Genomic DNA, 17,648 nt, shown 5'->3' on the forward strand with positions numbered 1-17,648 from the left:
CATTTTGGGAAGCTTCATCTTTTATGGTGAAACCTGACCTTTTTTATAAAACCTAGCCAGGTCCTCACTTTGTAGGACTCCATTCTGTTATATCTTTTTATCTATAGGCATCATTCGCTCTTGTTGCTTGCGTGATTCGTTTTCACCATGTCGGACGCAGGTCGAGATACTCCAGTGGAGATGAAGCCACTCCCCGAGGTCCAGGCTAGGGAGAATTTCTCTGGCCTTGATACTGCGCCGAACCAGGAGTACTTACCGTCGCCTTCGCCTCCAGTACATGACGACATGAATGATAGCTACTACTTCAGCGGCCCCAGAGATCTCCGCGGTCATTCCAAATGGCCACTCATTCTTCAACTCCACGGCTCAATCATGCCATCACTCATCATCCCTCTTTTCCTCGTCGCATGCTGGTCCACCGCTATCACCGTTATCTCCAAAAAAGTTCATGATCTCAGCGTCAACTCTGTTCTTCTCACCATCCTCGGTTTCGTCGTCGGTCTCAGTCTCTCCTTTCGATCATCAACTGCTTACGAGCGCTACGCTGAGGGTCGTCGATACTGGGGAATGTTGGCTACCGCTTCGCAAACCCTTGGGCGAATCATCTGGATCCATGCAGCGGACACTGGTGCTGATGGCCAAGATACTCGTGAGCTGCTTGTCAAGAAGCTTGGAGCGCTGAAGCTCATCGCTGGGTTTGCTGTTGCACTGAAGCATACGCTTCGCTTTGAGCATTGTGCGAGTCAACCTGATATGCAGCCGTACATAGCTCACCTTGACACATTCTCTGGACGTACAACAGCCGTGCCGAAGCGAAGACTTACCAACTTCAAACAGGCTGGTGAGTATCTGGGTCTCTCATTCGCCCAGAGTGATCCGCGCAAGCACCTCAAGAGAGCCGAAGAGCACCAAGGAAATCTCCCGCTAGAGATACTGAACCACCTGGCCATTTCTGTCGACTGTCTCGTCGCAAACAAGCAGCTGCCCGTCGCTATCCACCAGACTGTCGCGTATAATCACATCACTATGCTTAATGACGTAGCAGTCGGGTGTGATCGAGTGCTCAATACCCCATTGCCGATCGCATACACTATCGCCATTAGTCAGATCACGTTTGTGTATGTTATGCTGTTGCCGTTCCAGTTGACTGGCCCTCTTGGCTGGATAGCTATCCCAGCCACCATTACTGCGGCATACATCATCTTTGGTCTATTGTTCATTGGACAAGAGATCGAGAATCCCTTTGGCCGTGATGTCAACGACTTGCCGCTAGAGACTTTCTGCGATCAGATTGCAACCGACCTTGACATCACCGCTTCATTCGATCGCCGTGTTGCTGACCATTTCTTGCTCAATGGAACACCGCTATATCCTGTCAGCGTCGCGCCGGGCAAAACTTGGATGGACGGTAGTGAGGAGAAGATGAGGGAAACTATCAAGACTAAGCCGCATGTTCTGTTCAGCTGGCGACGCCATAGGTCTCGTGACGATACCTCCAAGGAGATGGATGGGAAGATCGTGTAGACCTGTCACCCGATTCGTCTTAAGTAGAAAAGACTTTCATTCCAGGTCTCGAGAGACTGTCATTCACCTGGTCATAAGTTTGGTCAAGTCACATGTAGTCAAGACTCCCATTTTGGATTTACAATTCATTTATTGAGAATAGCCCACATATTTGAACTGTGTAGTTATCTGCTGCGTATAAGGTCAAGCTTCGAACTGCGAATGTGGGTGCCAAAGGAGAACACCATATTTCTTTCCGTCAATACAAGCTTTTACCTAGAAGCTTTCACGATAGCTAACTAACTTGCCAAGTTCTGTCTGCTGATTTCAGCTCTCAGCCTGAAGCCTCAACTTCATGACCACTAAATATTTAACTTTCCTGGTTCATTTCATTCAGCAGGCCTCACGGAGTAAGAAGGCCTAATCATACCAACGAGGATGCTAGTATAATAGCTCGGACCGAAGTTATCTAAATACTTTTATCGTTTGGGTCAAGGCCTTTCGTTTTTGAGGTAGACAAAATTCAATATTTCGTAGGATAGATCTAAGCTACTTGGCATAATAAAATATTAGCTTTCTATCTCAATCTTTCTCTCAGGCAGAATAAACTCTACTTTTCCCGTAACCAATATAAATCACAATAATTATGCTATTAAATATAATGCATCTCGCTCATTTTAAGCTCAAGGCGTCTGACAACGTAATCGGAAACTACCTTATATATGCGAACTCCTGCGATATTTCGGCCAAAAATGGATGGAAGGTGGTCCAGGATGAAGACGATGAAGAATAGGAAGAATCTACATCTATAAAGAGTTGAGTCCATTGACTGGTAGTTGACCCGGTCTAATGCAAAAGCGCTGCTTAGTAACTAGCAACTAGCTAGATATTTAGGCTATTATTTATAGTAATTTAACTTTAAAAAATTATAATCTTAGTAATTAAATAAAAAGATAATAAAATAGTTTTATTTTAATTAATAAGACTTATAAGGGCTATATAATAGTTATACCTATATAAGTTATAAAATAATATTAATTTTCTTTATAGTAATATTAATTAATAATACTTTTAAAAAGTTACTTTTAATTACTATATATAACTAATAGTAAGCTTATTTATAACAGCGATAAGCAACCTGGACTACGCCCTCCCATCCAATGTCATCATATGCTTCAAGTTCCTGCGTCAATTTGTCAAGCTTTGCGCTCTTGGAAATCTCCTCGCGGAGGTGGCTCACCTCCTCCGAATTGGCCTCCGCACCATGCTCTAGAACCTGTACTAAACGAATCATTGACCGCTCAAGCAGACCGGTCTGTTTCTCCGATGACACTGAAAAGATGTCAATAGCTCGCCTGAAATACGTCTCTGCCATGTCGAGTTCACCTATATGGTCTTTGATGAACCCAAGATGGTGAAGGCATACGCCTACAAGCCTAGCATTCTTCCCCAGAATCCTGGTGCGGATAGACAGACTCTCTTGAATCAGCTCTTCAGCCTCACCCCACCGCTTCTGCTTCATCCTCAAAGAGCCCATTGCGAACAGTGTTTCGGCGACGAAGAAGTTCGCCGGCTTGAAGTGCTCATGATAGTGCATTGCTTTCTGGATCCAGAACTCGGCCTCATCCAGGCGATCAAGATAGAGCATGCTTTTACCCATGCAGGAATATGCACCCTCAAGCAAATCGTGCGACGGTGTCTCGCATTTCTCGTGAACTTGAATGGCATCTAGGTAGTGCTTCTGCGCCTGTACATAATCACCTTTGTCAATAAATGAATGCCCAATATTTGAATACGAGTTCCCCATCTCAGGGTCGCCAGCGGGCAAGCATTCTTCTCGTATCTTCAAAGCCTTCATAGCGTTGGCTAGAGATTCATCAGGCTTGTGCTGGGAATCATATATCACTCCAAGGTTATTGTAAAGGACGGCCGTGAGCTTTGTAGGCTTCATGGCAAAGACCTTGTCGCAGATGCTTATTCCAGTCTCGAAGAAGGCTTTTCCGCTTTCCCACTGGCCAGCCTCGTACAGAAACCACCCTGCGTCAGCGAGAAGCTGAGCGAATCTCTCACCAGACTTTGGCATATGCTCTGATGTCGTTGACGAATCGAAAAGTTGCTTGAAATGCTTCTGGAAATGCTTTTCTAGAGAGATAACATGAGAGGTCAGCTTGCGGCAGTCGTCGAAGTCATTGCTCATTGATTCGCCATTAACTTGTCGGGGGTATATACGAGCGATGCATCTAACAGCATCGTCGAACGCCTCCCAGAGCATGTGTCTCTCATTCAGCTCCGAAATCCATGCTTCTTGGACCAATCGATGAACCGTGAACCCTGTTGCTCCTTGATATACAAAAGCTCTCTTGCGCAAAATAATGTAACCACTTCGATAAGTGGAAGGATTTTCCAAGGCCGATATTCTAGAAGCTCTTTTGTCACTTGCATAATCTGCAAGTATGTCCATGTTGATTTTGTCAGGGTCAAGCAAGGCAAGGATTCCAAGAACAGCACCTGCACCCTTATCCAAGTGTAATGGTCGCAAAGTCATAGACCAACACGTAGCAAGTGTTTGCTTATAATAAGGTTCGGGCTCCAGATTGTATGGGGCGGTCTTTTCAAAAATCTCTCCACGATTCTGGCGAAAATTGGCTAGGAATTCCGCCAGAGAACTGTCGCAGTTATTGATGTAAGCGGCTATAGTCGTCAATGCGAGAGGATGGCCGCCAAGTTCTCTTGAGATCTCAGCCGCGAGGTTGCGAATGGTTACGTCCCCTTCGTCAAGTTCAGGCGCATCAGGGTGGTCGCGTAAGGCTTTCAAAAGGAATGAAGCGCCGTCAGCATCCGTTAGTGGGGGTAACTTCAGCCCCGATGCTGCATATTCCTTGCGCTGTATTCCGCCGTCACGAGAAGTCAGGATAACTGACCCATGTAATGGATAGGGGATATAATCCACCAGAATTCTGGGCTTGTCTGCATTGTCCAAGATTAAGAGCCATCGCTTGTGGTTGGTGAACCAATCTCGCATGGCCTGCCGACATCTGTCGTCGTCTATGACCGATTGCTCAACAACACCTAGTTCAACGGCCATATCTCGGAACGCATTTGCTAACTTATTGCTGTCCTCGGCGGTCGCCCATAAAACATGTGAGTAACCAAGTTTCTGACAATAAGTGTGTATAAACTTTAGGACTAATTGTGTCTTGCCTAGTCCGCCGAGACCAGAAATTGCAAAAGATCGATCACTATCAGAGCTCATAGCGTCCAGAAGAGATGACATCGCTTCGTCTAAAGAAAGTATCAGTAAGTTGCACTTCCAATATCCGTGATTATATGCACCTCGATTGAAGTATGTTCGTCCAGAGAATGGAGGGATCCGCCATAGTATAGGATTTGCTCGAATTTGATCGTCACAAGCTGACTTTGAGGGCCTTTGTGAATGGTCTTCATCAGGCACTCCGGAGTACGTGCGTTTCTTGGTTATAATAGTCCGCTCTTTTCACAAAATATTCCATTACTAATTGCTTCTAATAAAAAGGATTCAATTAATAATTACCCGTTGCACTGGACACCAAAGACTGCAATTGAAGACGAAAGGTGGTGAAATCAGCCGAACCTGAATCGTGGAAGCGGCAAATCGTTCTGTGATTCGCCGTGCAAGCAATCTGGTTTATCTCTGCCGGAACTTCCATTACGGCGGAGAACTTCTCGACAATCTAGGGGTATCAAGCCATTAGATAATTAATCTCGAATAGTTATAAGGGTTCGTGCTTACCATTCCTAAATTCCCAGTAGGCTCTTTCTCAAAGAAACTCACGATTTGATATTTCCACGAGATATCAACGAATGAGGAGTTAATATCATCCAAAACATCCGAGAATAACGTGATCTCTTTTATGGCTTTTGTAGTAACACGGCCGCTGAGAACATTGACCAGCTTTGTAGCCAGGTCCATATATGCGGCCTTGCTGCTTCCTCTGTGTGGAGTAGCCATGAAAATAATAGAATGACATGATTCGCTAATACCACTATGAGCCAGACGGTTGCTGGCTGCAGCTAAAGCCTGGTAACTTCTGTCAACTTACTAGAAGCAGGGGGTTATGAGGGAATACAGATGTCGCTTACACGTTTTACAACAATACCTCCCATGCTGTGACAAACAAATATCAAGGGCCTGCTTTTGACCTGTGGTACAAGATTAGTGCATGAAGAATTTTCTAGTTGTTTGGAGAACGTACTTCTCCACATCTCCGAGCTGAAAGTTCCGCAATCAAGTTGTTAGCAAACTCAGCTATGCGGCCCTCAACGGTATTCAAGATAACATTGGCATTGTACCCGAACGTCATGATACGAGCTTTAGGAAAATATCTGGGCAAGAGATCTTTGGGCCAAAAACACATCTTTGGACCTTCGGCTGTCCATGAGCCTACACGATCGCCATCGAGCCCATGGACGAACAGGATACTGTTCGGATAGATGTTAGCTATTGTTTGACCGGTGTCAAGAGTATCTTTTTGTGACATAACGTACTCAACATTGATATCGCTTGAACCTCCATTGGAGTCGTCATCCCCCTCAGGGCTCAACACCATGATACCTACTTGCCTTTCCCCCATGACGCGAGAGATTTGAAAATGGTACAGTAATAATTGGAATAGGATTGTGCGATGTTGCTATTGGCCAGGGCTTTTCAGTTACGGTGTGCGAGTTGAGATGGATGCTGTATCAGGTCTGACCAGACTAGGAGCCTCAAATATATACATATGACTATGACCCTGCGATGCAAACCAAGCTTCCCAGTAAGGCAACAGTTGAAAAGGTGGGCCCTGGCAGATAGACACTGTGCGTCCTTGGGATCAGGCTGTCACTTTGACTAACCCAAGTGATATGGTACATTTACACAGTCAGTGCAGGTTCGGCTTTTAACTGTGCAACTCTACATTCCCTCGATAATCAATAGTGATGGGATGGTACACAGACTGAACTGAGATGGCTGCACTGTTGCCGGATGATGCAAGCCACTGTTTGTCAATCACGCCTGATCACAATGAGGCCCCCCCGTGGCGTGGCCGGTCAGCGGTGACAAAGCATGCATGTCAGACAAGCCACACCGTACGGAATGCATCACGCCGCTTTAAGAATTTGCGTTTTCTTGTTTTCTTTTGTTCGTTTTCTTGAGGCCAGGGCTCGTGTCACCTTCCCCGCACCATCAGGCTTACCACCATCGGATCATTGCCCAAGCCTCCCTCCGACCCTTTGTTTTTCGTTGTCTTCTGCTTCTTACCCTCACGCAATATACATTCTAAGCTTATGGAGCGATATTTCCTCCAACGCAAATCGCTCGTGTGGATCATTCCCGCATTCTTAGCAACGCTTCACCTAACCCTAACACGGCAATCCAAATCGCCAAAGATAATGAATATGTCCGCGAAGCTCTCTCGCCCTGACATAGAGGGTCTTGATCTCCAAGGAGTCATAGATGGACTCAATAATGGCGATTTCTCCAGCCAGGCTCTCGTGGATGTGAGAGATATCACCCATTCCTAGCTGAACGAAAACCTCTGACACCGATAGGCTTACTTGGAGAATATTGAACGCTTCAACGACCAGGTGCGGGCGATTGCCTGTATCAACCCCGACGTCAAAGCCATCGCAATCCAGAAAGATCACGAAAGGTCATCTGGACAGCTCACTGGGTAAATACTTGGTGAACTTGTGCGATAAATCCAAAAGACTGACTGGCTAAAAAGGAAACTGCATGGTGTACCAATTTTACTCAAGGACACCATTGTGACAACTGACAGCATGGACACCACAGGTCAGTTACCGCAGCACTTTCCTTCATAAGTGCATGGAAAGCTAACAAGTCGCAGCTGGCTCATTTGCGCTAGTTCGAGCCAAGTATACCCAAGAGGCATTTGTTGTCTCCAAGCTCCGAGCTGCTGGCGCCATCATACTGGGTAAGGCAAATCTTAGCCAATGGGGCATGGCTCGATCCCCCAAATGTGCCAGCGGATGGAGCTCTCTTTTCGGACAAGCATTGGGAGGCTTCCACGTTGATCAAGACCCCCAAGGCTCTTCATCTGGTAGCGCCATAGCCCTTTCACTGAACATGGTCAGTGCAGCTCTTGGAGGCGAGGTAAGGATCGATAATGCAATGCCCAAGACACCAGGTCATCACATTTACTAATAATCTTAGACATGCGGCAGTATTCTCTACCCGGCACAGAGAAACGGGGTTGTCGGGCTTAAGCCAACAGTTGGTCTTACCTCAAGGGCTGGTACAATCCCGATCAATCCCGAACAAGACTCGATTGGTCCCTTGACTGGCAGCGTAAAAGATAGCGCAATCATTTTGCAAGTAATAGCAGGTATTTGTTGCCTCTCAAGTATTGCCATAAACAACCCTTTTGACAAACGATCTTGCAGGAAAGGACGATGGCGACCCGGCGACAAAGGATATCCCCTTTGATGAGGGAACTCCAGACTATGTGTCGTCATGCCAAAAGTCGGGCTTGCAGGGTGTTCGTGTGTTGGTACGTGTGATATAGCATAGTAGATAAAACCTCTGTGCTGACGTAGTCAGGTACCACTCTCTGTCTACAAAGTTGTCGACTCAGACCCAGAGGTTGGGACAGCTTTCCGCGCCGCGATTGACACAATCAAATCCCTCGGAGCGACGGTAGTAGATGGTGTCGACTTCAAGACGTGGAAGCCTAACGGAAAGTTGAGGGACGATCTTCCTGGAGACGTCATGTTACGTGAAGGTATGTATGCTGCTGACGGGATGCGTCAAAGCTCTGGGTACTGATATATCACCATGTTTAGCCTACGAATCCTTTTTCAAGAGTTTGAAGGTCAACCCTCATGGCATCCGTAGTATTTCGGATCTTATTGAGTTTATCAAGAGTGAGCCATTGGAACGATATGAAGACTTTGGGGCATCCTGGTTTGAGAGTGCTAGGGATGCACCTGTCGATTCAGACTCGGATCGATTCAAGGAAGTCAACGCGAAAATGGAAGCGTTTGGTGCAGAAATCCCACAGATTCTGGATGAGAATGATTGCGATGTCCTTTTGGCATCATCATCCACCGATCTACCGCTTGACCTTGGTCGATTGCCTGGTATTTCTGTCCCACTTGGCTTTTATTCCGCCAGCCGAGAGGCACTTCGGAATTCCAAAGGCTTCATCACGAAAGGTCCCAACATTCCGTAAGCCACAGCCGATCCAGACGTGTCGTCATAAATGCTAATAATCCTCCAGGTTCGCTGTGACATTTACCGGGCGCAGGTTCAGCGAACAGACTTTGATTGCCTGTGCATATGCGTTTGAACAAGCAACCCAGGTTGCGAAGCGAAACAAGGATTATCTGATAGTGAGGCCAGTCAATCTCGCCAGAAATGAGTTGTCAGGCGACAGCAACCGTAATGTCGGTACGCAGCACAACGGCGCAGAGAAGGATGCGGTTGGCCAAGATGACGCAAAGCTATAGAGAGGCGACTGTTAAGATTGATGTAACATCTTGCTATTCCAGGATCATAGCTTTATATCTCAGCAAATGACTTAAATGAATTCGCTATGCCGGGCAACAGTGAAGTTTCTCAAGAGAAAACTAAAGTGAAGATAGACCAGTCAATTATTGGTTTGGGCGGCTGGAAGACACCCCAAGTCCTGAAAAACAATACGAATATATCTACATTTTCTTAGAGACGCTCTATAAAATCTGAAGGTAGATATCAAGGTCCAAATTAGGGGGCGAGAGGAGACACCTATTGTATTCTACTGGCTATTGAATTGACATGTGATGCGGGCCGATAGGCGGGCGTTTGTGTTTCAGAGGAACAAGGATCGATGCACATGAACCCGTGATAACTAGACTTGATTCAGGCTGGCCGATCTTCAGGCAAGGCCCTCTACAACAGATCCCTTTCTGCCCAACTTTGAATCAAACCCTCTCGAGTAGATGGGTACTCCTTCAGTAAAACATTATCATCTTGCAAGAAGGTGTTGGCTTGGATGTACTGAATCCGCGGCGGCTCCTTAGCCAGCACAATAGGCCGATAGCCAGCGAATCTCTCATCCACTTCACTGTACAGATTGAAGAAGCTAACACCCTCAGACACATTTGCGGTTGCTTTGTAAACCTGCAGATGTAGAAGAAACTTTGATAGTTCCGGCACTACATGGCTTTCAATCTTGGAGCGATCCAAAACCACATGGATGTCATCACCGTCTTCGATAATTTGCAGTGCTTGTGAGCCTGCATTCATCATACATCTAAGAAGCGCAAACTTTCCCTGCGGAGCAAGTTAGAACGTCGTCAAGCGATTTCACCATTGTAGGATCACCTACCCGACGGTGAGATTGTCCCCAGGTCTGGAATTAGGGTCAGTAGGGAAAGTTTTCGAGAGAGGACTAGGCGTACCTTTGTTTCCGGATTCCATCGTGGTAGTCCCTTGAGTGTACCGTAGATAAAGTTCAGGTACCCGGCATATGTGACTGAGGTTCAACAGTCAGATGATGAAGAGGTGTCTGAGCGACAGGAGTGGCAAGCTATACATACTGTCATCGGCACGATACTCGGACTCTTCGGTGTACCCAAAGATTTCGAGAATGTCTCTATTGTTAAGAAGGAGTAATGCCACCCCATCTGCCCTGCATTCCTCAATGGCGTTGGCATGAGATCCGAAGACGCTAGACCAAGTCTCTCCAGGCCTATACCAAGAGCTTATCGGAAGTTTGGTGAGAGGATTTATGGGTGGGCTGCTGTTATCAAAGTTGAATTCTCCTTCGCTTGTCTCGATGAAGAGTCTTCCAGACCCATGCCCCAAGAGCTCATGGCAGGCTACTGTGACCTCGAAGGCCCTCTCGCGATGCTTACGGAGAAGCTCCATGTCACTATCCTGGATGAAAGGGATTGCCTCATCCGGTGGGTTCGCGTTGTTGACGTTTCCAAATTCCAGGTTCTTGGATCCAACATTCTGGCAGATGTCTTCAAACTTTAATCACTGGAGTGTCAGCTAAATGATCTTTTCGCGCGGGAAACAGAGAACATGGCATGGCTAAATAAACTCACATTAGGAAGATTGAGTCCTGCAGGGCTCTCAGATTTGGTAAATCCAAGAGCTGTCATGCGTTGTTAGCAATGGAAAGCGACAGAAATCGAACGCTTCTGCTTACTGTCTAGACTTGTAAAGTCTGGCTTCACGAACTCAGAAACCTCAAATGCGCCTGTTGTTCCTTGGACCTCATTGGCATTCCATGGAAGGGAGACCAAGAACTCGGAAGAACGTTTCACAAGTTCACCAAACTTACGGCTCTGTTCTTTGTTCACGACTGCCACAATACCTTCCCAAGAACCCCGAATTCCATGGGGGTCCTGGTATGTTTCGATGAAACCAATGACGGTTTCAACTGCCGGGGAGTGATCATGAACCCAATGTTTTTGAGCTTCTTTAAACTGTTCGTGATTGCCGGTGGTAAAGCAATCGATTAGCGCAGAGATCATCTGCTTCTGGGTTTCATTCTCACTGTGCGGCTTCGCCAGTTGAAGTTCAGCTATGATTCTGGCTAGAGGCTGCGCGAAGTCACCTGACCTTATGGAGAGAAGGGGTTGCCCAGGCAGATCAAGGCGACCGTCGTTCTGGAGCGTTGGCTTCCAACCAGGCTCTGCTGAGGCTAGACGGAGTTCGTAGGAGACAGAGTTGGGTCCGGGTTCGGAAGTAGTTTTGAAAAGGCGTGTGTTCTCAGGCAAAATTTGATTGCTTTGCATAAAACGATGAACGGAATCAACTTCCTCCTTCGCAATGGGTTCACTTCCAGGGTAGAAGCCGCTTGCACATTCAGGGACCACCGAGTATCCATACCTGTGGCGAACCACTGAGTACATGGCTGTGGCGACCTCGGTAAAAAGTTCCTCGGTTTCAGGTCGACACTGGCATAATTTCGCAAAGGAGGCCTTTGGAATGTGAGGAATGAACTTCTCGTCACCAGTAGACTGTGTTGCTGTTAGTTCCAGAGAGCTCCAATGAAAGCGTAGTATGGCTTAGTTACGTGATAGTTGCCCATGTTTGCCAGAAACATGGTGGTGTAGTCCAAGAAATGATCGAAATCCTGGTCACTGACATTCTGTTGACGAGCTAAGCCAGCCAGGTCACCCTTGGCAGTATCATAGAGCAGCATCAAAAGATCAAAGATTGATGGAGACTCTGTCGAGGTTTGCTCCAGGATGATCCGGAAGCCATGGAAAGCTGCTCTGCACATGTGGTGAGCATATCGTCTTTCGCCTTCTTTAAGCCCATCAAATGCCTCTCTACTTGGTATGACACAAATAGGGGCATGAGACGCAGCATAAATACTATCCTCATTTGGCGCCATCTTCAATGCGGTTTTTCGGTGAGAATTTACCAGTATTTTTCGTTTCCCTTCGACTGTTGGAGCAATGACTGTGACATGTAATGACGCTTTATTGATCTCAGCGAGTGAGCGGATTAATTTGTCAAGTTAACCGCAGAGCCTCGTCTAAAGCGGCCTCCTTGGATGAGCCCCGCAGATACCACAGTGCGAGTACAGAGCTGTAAAGGGAAATGATTATCCACACGTCTCAGTCTAGACACGATGTCCTTCAACAAACAAGGTTGTTCTGTGAGACCAGCGACACTAACCTGCAGTGAGAAAATGCTGCTATCGAATGGCTTGAATCTTCTTGATGGTTGATCCTCAATGATTGGACAAGTCGCATGATGCTTCGCCAAGACGTGATGGCTCACCGGTCTGTCAGCTCAGCTTGTAGCGGCAGCGTCGGTGGGTGTGATTGACTCGTATTGTTATCTGGCTGGGACGGTAACATACGTTGTGCTGAAATGCAATAGACCTTGTGACCTAGGCACTTTTCAGCCCATCACTGTTTCAACTGATCAATTGGCCTGAATTGCATCATTACGTCCGTTGCATGGATGCCTCCGTTGGTTGATGGAGCGTGGAGGTATAGCATGCATGTAGCCCCGTTTTGTTCGAATGCGCATTGATTCCCCGCCACCACCCCGACCAGGAAAAAAGTTGCCGTCTTCCAATCAGCTAGCTAAAAGATATTCTTATGCGCTGTATGCCCCCAGCTGTTGTGTAACCACATTTGTGATTCTGCAAGCTGTCGCAAAGAGGCAACATGAGGCTTTCATCCACCATTGAGATACGGTGTTCCCATGCCACCTGTCAGTTTCCGGTGTCAGCACGACCATGTGAGCCTTTAATTAACAAATTTCGCATAAGCCACAGCGGTTGACCCATGATCGAGATTGCCTTTGCTTGGTTGGGGAATCCCACATTATGTTTTCTCAAAAAGGGACGAGTTATCGGGTCAAATCGACTCCCCCTTCTTCTTCTCTTTCCAATTTTCCATTAAGTTTCCTCCTGCAGTTCTTTCCATCCCCTTTGCAAGAAGACTGGCTATAACCAAACACCAATCAGTCAAATACCAAAATGATGCCTGCAGAAGCATACTCTTCATCTAGTGAGAACTCAGCGGACAGCATCCTTCAAGCTGTTCTGGCCCGCAAGAAGAAGCAGAACGTGAAAAAGGCCCAGCCATGGAAAGAAACCTATGCTCCACAGGTCGAGGACTTGCCCACCACCACTTCTCCCCATGACAAACCTTGGCTTGATGGCAAATCTGGTGGGGAAGACGATCCCAACGACACCGACGCTGGCAAAACTTGATTAATTCGTGAGTTGTCTTATCTTCATATTTCCATCCACTCTCTGATCGATACGCGGGATGTAGAAACCGTGATGCCGGGACACCGATACGGCGGCAAGGTGTAAATAACTTGTCCGAATTTGGGATGAGTGTATGATGGTTTGCTTGAGATGGAGGTGTCCCAAACATCAGAATGCCGAAAGCATAGCAAACTAGATCGATCTCTTGACTCTATACGCTCTTTAAATTGAACAATTGAATGCCATATCTCGTCCTCTATGCAACCAACAATCCAATAGACACATCCCCGAGCTCTTCGCTAGACTGTTACTGTTACTGTGGCAATATTCAACATGTATACGCATTTTGGCCCACCGAAAGGGGTTAGAACGCTTGACCTTCTTGTGCACACCCATTTCATGTGCCTCGCAAAATCCCCCCGAAATTGCATAAAGGAGTCACCATGAGGCATTTGTGATGGGTACGCTAACGCACTGGTGTAAAATTACACCTTTCTTCACCTTTCCAGTTTCCAAATGTCTTGGCATCTAAGTTCTGTCCGCTGAGTTAAGCTGACATCCCATCAATCTTTGCCAAACTCTTAACCTATTTAAAGACCCCCCTTCTGAGATAGCTCCGCTCCACAAGAGCAATTGCATTATGGCTGGCGACAGAAGCATTGTCGTAGCAGAAATTGAGTATCTAAAACCTGATCCATTATACGATGAACAACAACCCTACTCGATCGCAAGCCGGCCACCTCTAGGCATCAAGAGGACGAACATCATGCAAGTTCCTGTCAAGACTTCCATCCATAATTCTCGTGGGAAGAAGGCTCAGTTTTCTCTCAATGTGAACGGATTTGAGTGGGTCGACCATCCCCTGAATTTCGATGTCAATCAAGATGCACAGGTAAATGACTATATGAATGAGATGGGAACCTTCCTTCGACAACACTTGAATGCAGAAAAGGTCATCGTTTATGACTACGTGGTAAGATATTGCCTAGCGCTCAATGTCATCATCGGTGGTCATGAGGCTGATCATTGCCAAGATCAGACACCAGCGTGAGAAAAATCAGCCTCGTCCCGAAGGTGTATCAAGAAAGGTGAAGAAGCAGATTCTGGGTGCACATATAGGTAATTTGTGAGAATTGCAGTAAAGAACGACAGTGGCTAACTTTCTTGGTCAGACATTAGCCGCGAGAGCGCTATCAGCAGAATCAAGCTGAAGTGTGAAGATCAGGCTGAAGAGCTTTTAGAGAAGCATTGGCAGATAGTGAAGTAGTCTCGAATCGTTCGCTCAATCCAGCCACTCTCCAAACTAACAGTTTAAAGTATCTGGAGGCCTCTGAATGGCCCAGTCAAAAGCATGCCGCTTGCTGTTTGCGACTCCCGCTACCTACATGAGGATGATATCGTTGCGTCTGACATCGTCCTTCCGCATCTCCAGATCCAGGCGTACGAGATTTGGTACAATCCTAATCAGGCTTGGTACTTCCTAGATCAACAGGAATCCACTGAAGTTTTGCTTATGCTCAGCGCGGACTCCATCACATCCATCCGTGAGTTTTCTGTCATCGATTTTGGAGGCCCCTGTCAAACGTCTGACCAACGTACGTCCAGGTTGTGCACATAGCGCGTTTGAAGATCCCAAGACAAAAACCGATGATCCAAAGCGTCAAAGTATTGAGCTTCGATGTATGGTTTTCTATTGAGAAGAGGAGCGGCGATATGTGGCTAGTGTAGTGATAATCAACCAACTCGTTCTTTTTGCCTCTCAAGCATCACTATTCGCCATTGAAACACCCATAGGCTGCTCCGGATGTGTCCTTTTGAACATATAATCTAGATTTCATGCAAGGCCATAGGTATAGAGATGCAACTACACGCGAGTAGCTAACTCGTAGTGTAGCAGGCCAAACCCGCCTGGCTCAAGATCACAAAAGGCCTGGCTGTGCCCAGCTTCTCAGATCGATCGGTCCTGCACGTTCCGCACTACTTGTAAGGAGATGAATAGAAATATCGCGTGGATGTTCACCATGCACCTACCGCGGATTCTAGTCGAGCAATCTGTCTAATATCAGATTATACAAACGAACGTACTGGTAGGCCAAGCCCTAGATTGCCAGTAAGGGGCTATTTAGCCACAGTGCTCACTCAAAATTTCGCTATCACACAATAACATCTCCACAGCTCCGATAAAAAATAACAGAAATGTTGCTCCTGTCTTCGTCGTCTATAATAAGCGACAAATGAAAATTCCACAGTCTAAGGCCTTGCTTCCTTTATGTTTAAAAGCTAAATAGCTTAATTTAAGAGCTTAATTTAACTAAAAACCTAGTTTTAAATATAACTACATCTTTAATAAACTTTTCTACTTAATATTACTAGCCTATTTAACTTTTCCCTTATAGTTATTACTAATTAGTTATCTTATTATAAATAACTACTAATTAATTAGCTATTATATAGTTTTAATAAAACTTATAATAAAAGTAATTTTAAAAGTATTATTTTAAGTTAAGAAATTTACTTTTATTAAGTATTTTACTTAATTAGTATTAGCTTAAGCTATCTAAAGAGTAACTATCTTTTCTAGAAACTAGTATATTCTATTAAGGTTATTAGTAACTTCTGCAAGCTAGTTATAAAGTCTCTTAACCTCTAAATTCTTAAAGCTATCTAATAAGTTTTTATTATTTATATCCTAATCCATAAGTAGATAATTATTAATAAAAACAGGGTTATTATTAGCAATAGCTTATTACTAAACGAGATTAATAGGTATAGCTATTATATAAGTATTACTTAGTATTATACAGTACGGTCTAAATAAAAGCTATTAATATATAATAGTTAGGTCTAACTATATTAAACTAAGCTATACTTAGGTTTATTATTAGCAGATTATATAAAGTATATACTAAGTATTATTAAAGTATTATATTTCTTAATAGTAAATTAATATATATTAAGCTTAGTTAATATAAAGAAGTATTATTAATAGCTAGTAAGCTAAGTTCTATTTAATACTAAATAATTATTTTTATATACTAGCTAAATAATATATTAGTATATTAAGGTTTAAAGACTAAGATGTTTAGGGTTTAGTCCTAGACTGTAATAGTAAATCCTTAGTCTGTGTTTAATTAGTACTTTAGTTATAGGCTAAGATAGGAGTTATTAGTTCCTGATAATTAGTAAGAAAATTTATAGGTAATACGTAACGTAACGTAACCGCTGGGGTTATAATATTATAATTATTATAATAACTAAATATCCTTTTACTTAGTAATAATAAATTTAAAAACTAAAGACCTAATAGTTTTTCCTCGATTTATAATATATTAAAGTCGTTAATAAATTATAAAATTACACATTTGGTAAGCTCTATAAGAAATCCCATAATCTATATTCTGGTTCGGCCATGTCGGGGTCATCAGTAGCAAAGCCAAACGGGGCCATGCTAGGATCAAATGGCAGTGCAAGCCAGTCATCCACAGCTGGCATCGACAAATCTCCAAGTGCATCATTTACTAGCGGCACGCTGGTGTCGAATATCCATTGCGAGGTTTGGTCCACTGTACGAATTCCTTGAGGAATCGTAGTTGGGACCATACTTTGCCTATACCTCTCTAGATGCATATCCAGTAACTCTCCATACCAAGAAGCTAGATGCATCTCGTCGAGATTACTATTCCTCAATGCCCGTATACTTCTCTCCAATATTCCAAGGGATGTCTCTAGATCTGTCGTTCGGATTCCAAGACTAAGTGCTTTTAAAAGGAAGATGGAAGCCATGATGATGCGAAGAAATACTCGGACGGGACAGTACCGGAGCGTACCAGCCTCGAATAGCCTGTTGACTGACTCGAGAGCCTGGCATGAAGAGTCGATAACCTCTTTGATGAAGGAATAGTCTGTTGCCGTGATAGATGACTGGAGAACATCGGCATCGACGGCGGCTTGGATGCCAAAGGAATTCATGAAGGCCCGGAGATAGTTGAATTCAATAGTCAAGTCTTCGTAAGCATGAGAACTCAAATCTGAAGTGATAAGTCATTAGCACAAACCGACTTAAAAAAGAAAAAGGCATCACGTACTATCGTGGCTGAGGTGGGTTGTCTTCCATCCTGTTAGCTGTTTCTGAAAATGTTTGATGACGTTGACGTATCTGCAGCTGCTCAAAATTTCTCAAATACCTGCAGCCAAAGGACATAGAACATCGATAATAGTCCTGGTAAGATTGGTCAGATCGAGCCATGCTATTATTATGGCTGCTTTATATTTAAAACCTTTATAGCTTAATATAAAAGGTTTATTTAATAAAAAACTAGCCTTAAATATAACTAAATCTTTAATAAGCTTTTTTACCTAATACTACTAGCTAGTTTAACTTTTTCCTTATAGTTATTATTTACTACTTAATTTATTATTAAAAATATATAAAGT

The 17,648-nt window shown here is 44.7% G+C and overlaps 7 protein-coding genes across 7 annotated transcripts; 4 read left to right on the top strand and 3 right to left on the bottom strand.

The window, feature by feature from the left end:
- Positions 1–147: 147 nt before the first annotated feature.
- Positions 148–1,524, top strand: FSUBG_8077 (yneE; the record flags this gene model as incomplete). The annotated part of the gene is made up of 1 exon (XM_036686448.1): positions 148–1,524. The coding sequence occupies one exon, from the start codon at positions 148–150 to the stop codon at positions 1,522–1,524; it is 1,377 nt and encodes a 458-aa protein (XP_036536480.1).
- Positions 1,525–2,617: 1,093 nt separating this feature from the next.
- FSUBG_8078 (tetratricopeptide and DUF676 domain protein) lies at positions 2,618–6,113 on the bottom strand (the record flags this gene model as incomplete). The annotated part of the gene is made up of 5 exons (XM_036686449.1): positions 2,618–4,785; positions 5,054–5,213; positions 5,273–5,560; positions 5,623–5,682; positions 5,736–6,113. The coding sequence occupies 5 exons, from the start codon at positions 6,111–6,113 to the stop codon at positions 2,618–2,620; spliced, it is 3,054 nt and encodes a 1,017-aa protein (XP_036536481.1).
- A 799-nt stretch (positions 6,114–6,912) lies between these two features.
- On the top strand, positions 6,913–8,991 carry FSUBG_8079 (amidase; the record flags this gene model as incomplete). The annotated part of the gene is made up of 9 exons (XM_036686450.1): positions 6,913–7,020; positions 7,072–7,193; positions 7,248–7,315; positions 7,371–7,636; positions 7,697–7,868; positions 7,927–8,033; positions 8,084–8,264; positions 8,326–8,710; positions 8,763–8,991. The coding sequence occupies 9 exons, from the start codon at positions 6,913–6,915 to the stop codon at positions 8,989–8,991; spliced, it is 1,638 nt and encodes a 545-aa protein (XP_036536482.1).
- A 421-nt stretch (positions 8,992–9,412) lies between these two features.
- On the bottom strand, positions 9,413–11,876 carry FSUBG_8080 (dipeptidyl-peptidase III; the record flags this gene model as incomplete). Its single annotated transcript, XM_036686452.1, has 7 exons — positions 9,413–9,796; positions 9,852–9,875; positions 9,925–9,998; positions 10,063–10,498; positions 10,576–10,625; positions 10,680–11,496; positions 11,553–11,876. The coding sequence occupies 7 exons, from the start codon at positions 11,874–11,876 to the stop codon at positions 9,413–9,415; spliced, it is 2,109 nt and encodes a 702-aa protein (XP_036536483.1).
- Positions 11,877–12,977: 1,101 nt separating this feature from the next.
- On the top strand, positions 12,978–13,214 carry FSUBG_8081 (uncharacterized protein; the record flags this gene model as incomplete). Its single annotated transcript, XM_036686453.1, has 1 exon — positions 12,978–13,214. One exon carries the CDS (start codon positions 12,978–12,980, stop codon positions 13,212–13,214), a length of 237 nt encoding a protein of 78 aa, XP_036536484.1.
- A 640-nt stretch (positions 13,215–13,854) lies between these two features.
- Positions 13,855–14,911, top strand: FSUBG_8082 (uncharacterized protein; the record flags this gene model as incomplete). Its single annotated transcript, XM_036686454.1, has 5 exons — positions 13,855–14,187; positions 14,249–14,333; positions 14,387–14,477; positions 14,532–14,758; positions 14,820–14,911. 5 exons carry the CDS (start codon positions 13,855–13,857, stop codon positions 14,909–14,911), a joined length of 828 nt encoding a protein of 275 aa, XP_036536485.1.
- Positions 14,912–16,586: 1,675 nt separating this feature from the next.
- On the bottom strand, positions 16,587–17,183 carry FSUBG_8083 (ARO80-positive transcription regulator of ARO9 and ARO10; the record flags this gene model as incomplete). The annotated part of the gene is made up of 1 exon (XM_036686455.1): positions 16,587–17,183. One exon carries the CDS (start codon positions 17,181–17,183, stop codon positions 16,587–16,589), a length of 597 nt encoding a protein of 198 aa, XP_036536486.1.
- Positions 17,184–17,648: the final 465 nt, after the last annotated feature.

Source organism: Fusarium subglutinans, assembly GCF_013396075.1.
Source record: "Fusarium subglutinans strain NRRL 66333 chromosome Unknown NRRL66333_c0000107, whole genome shotgun sequence".
Taxonomy (NCBI): Eukaryota; Fungi; Ascomycota; class Sordariomycetes; order Hypocreales; family Nectriaceae; genus Fusarium; species Fusarium subglutinans.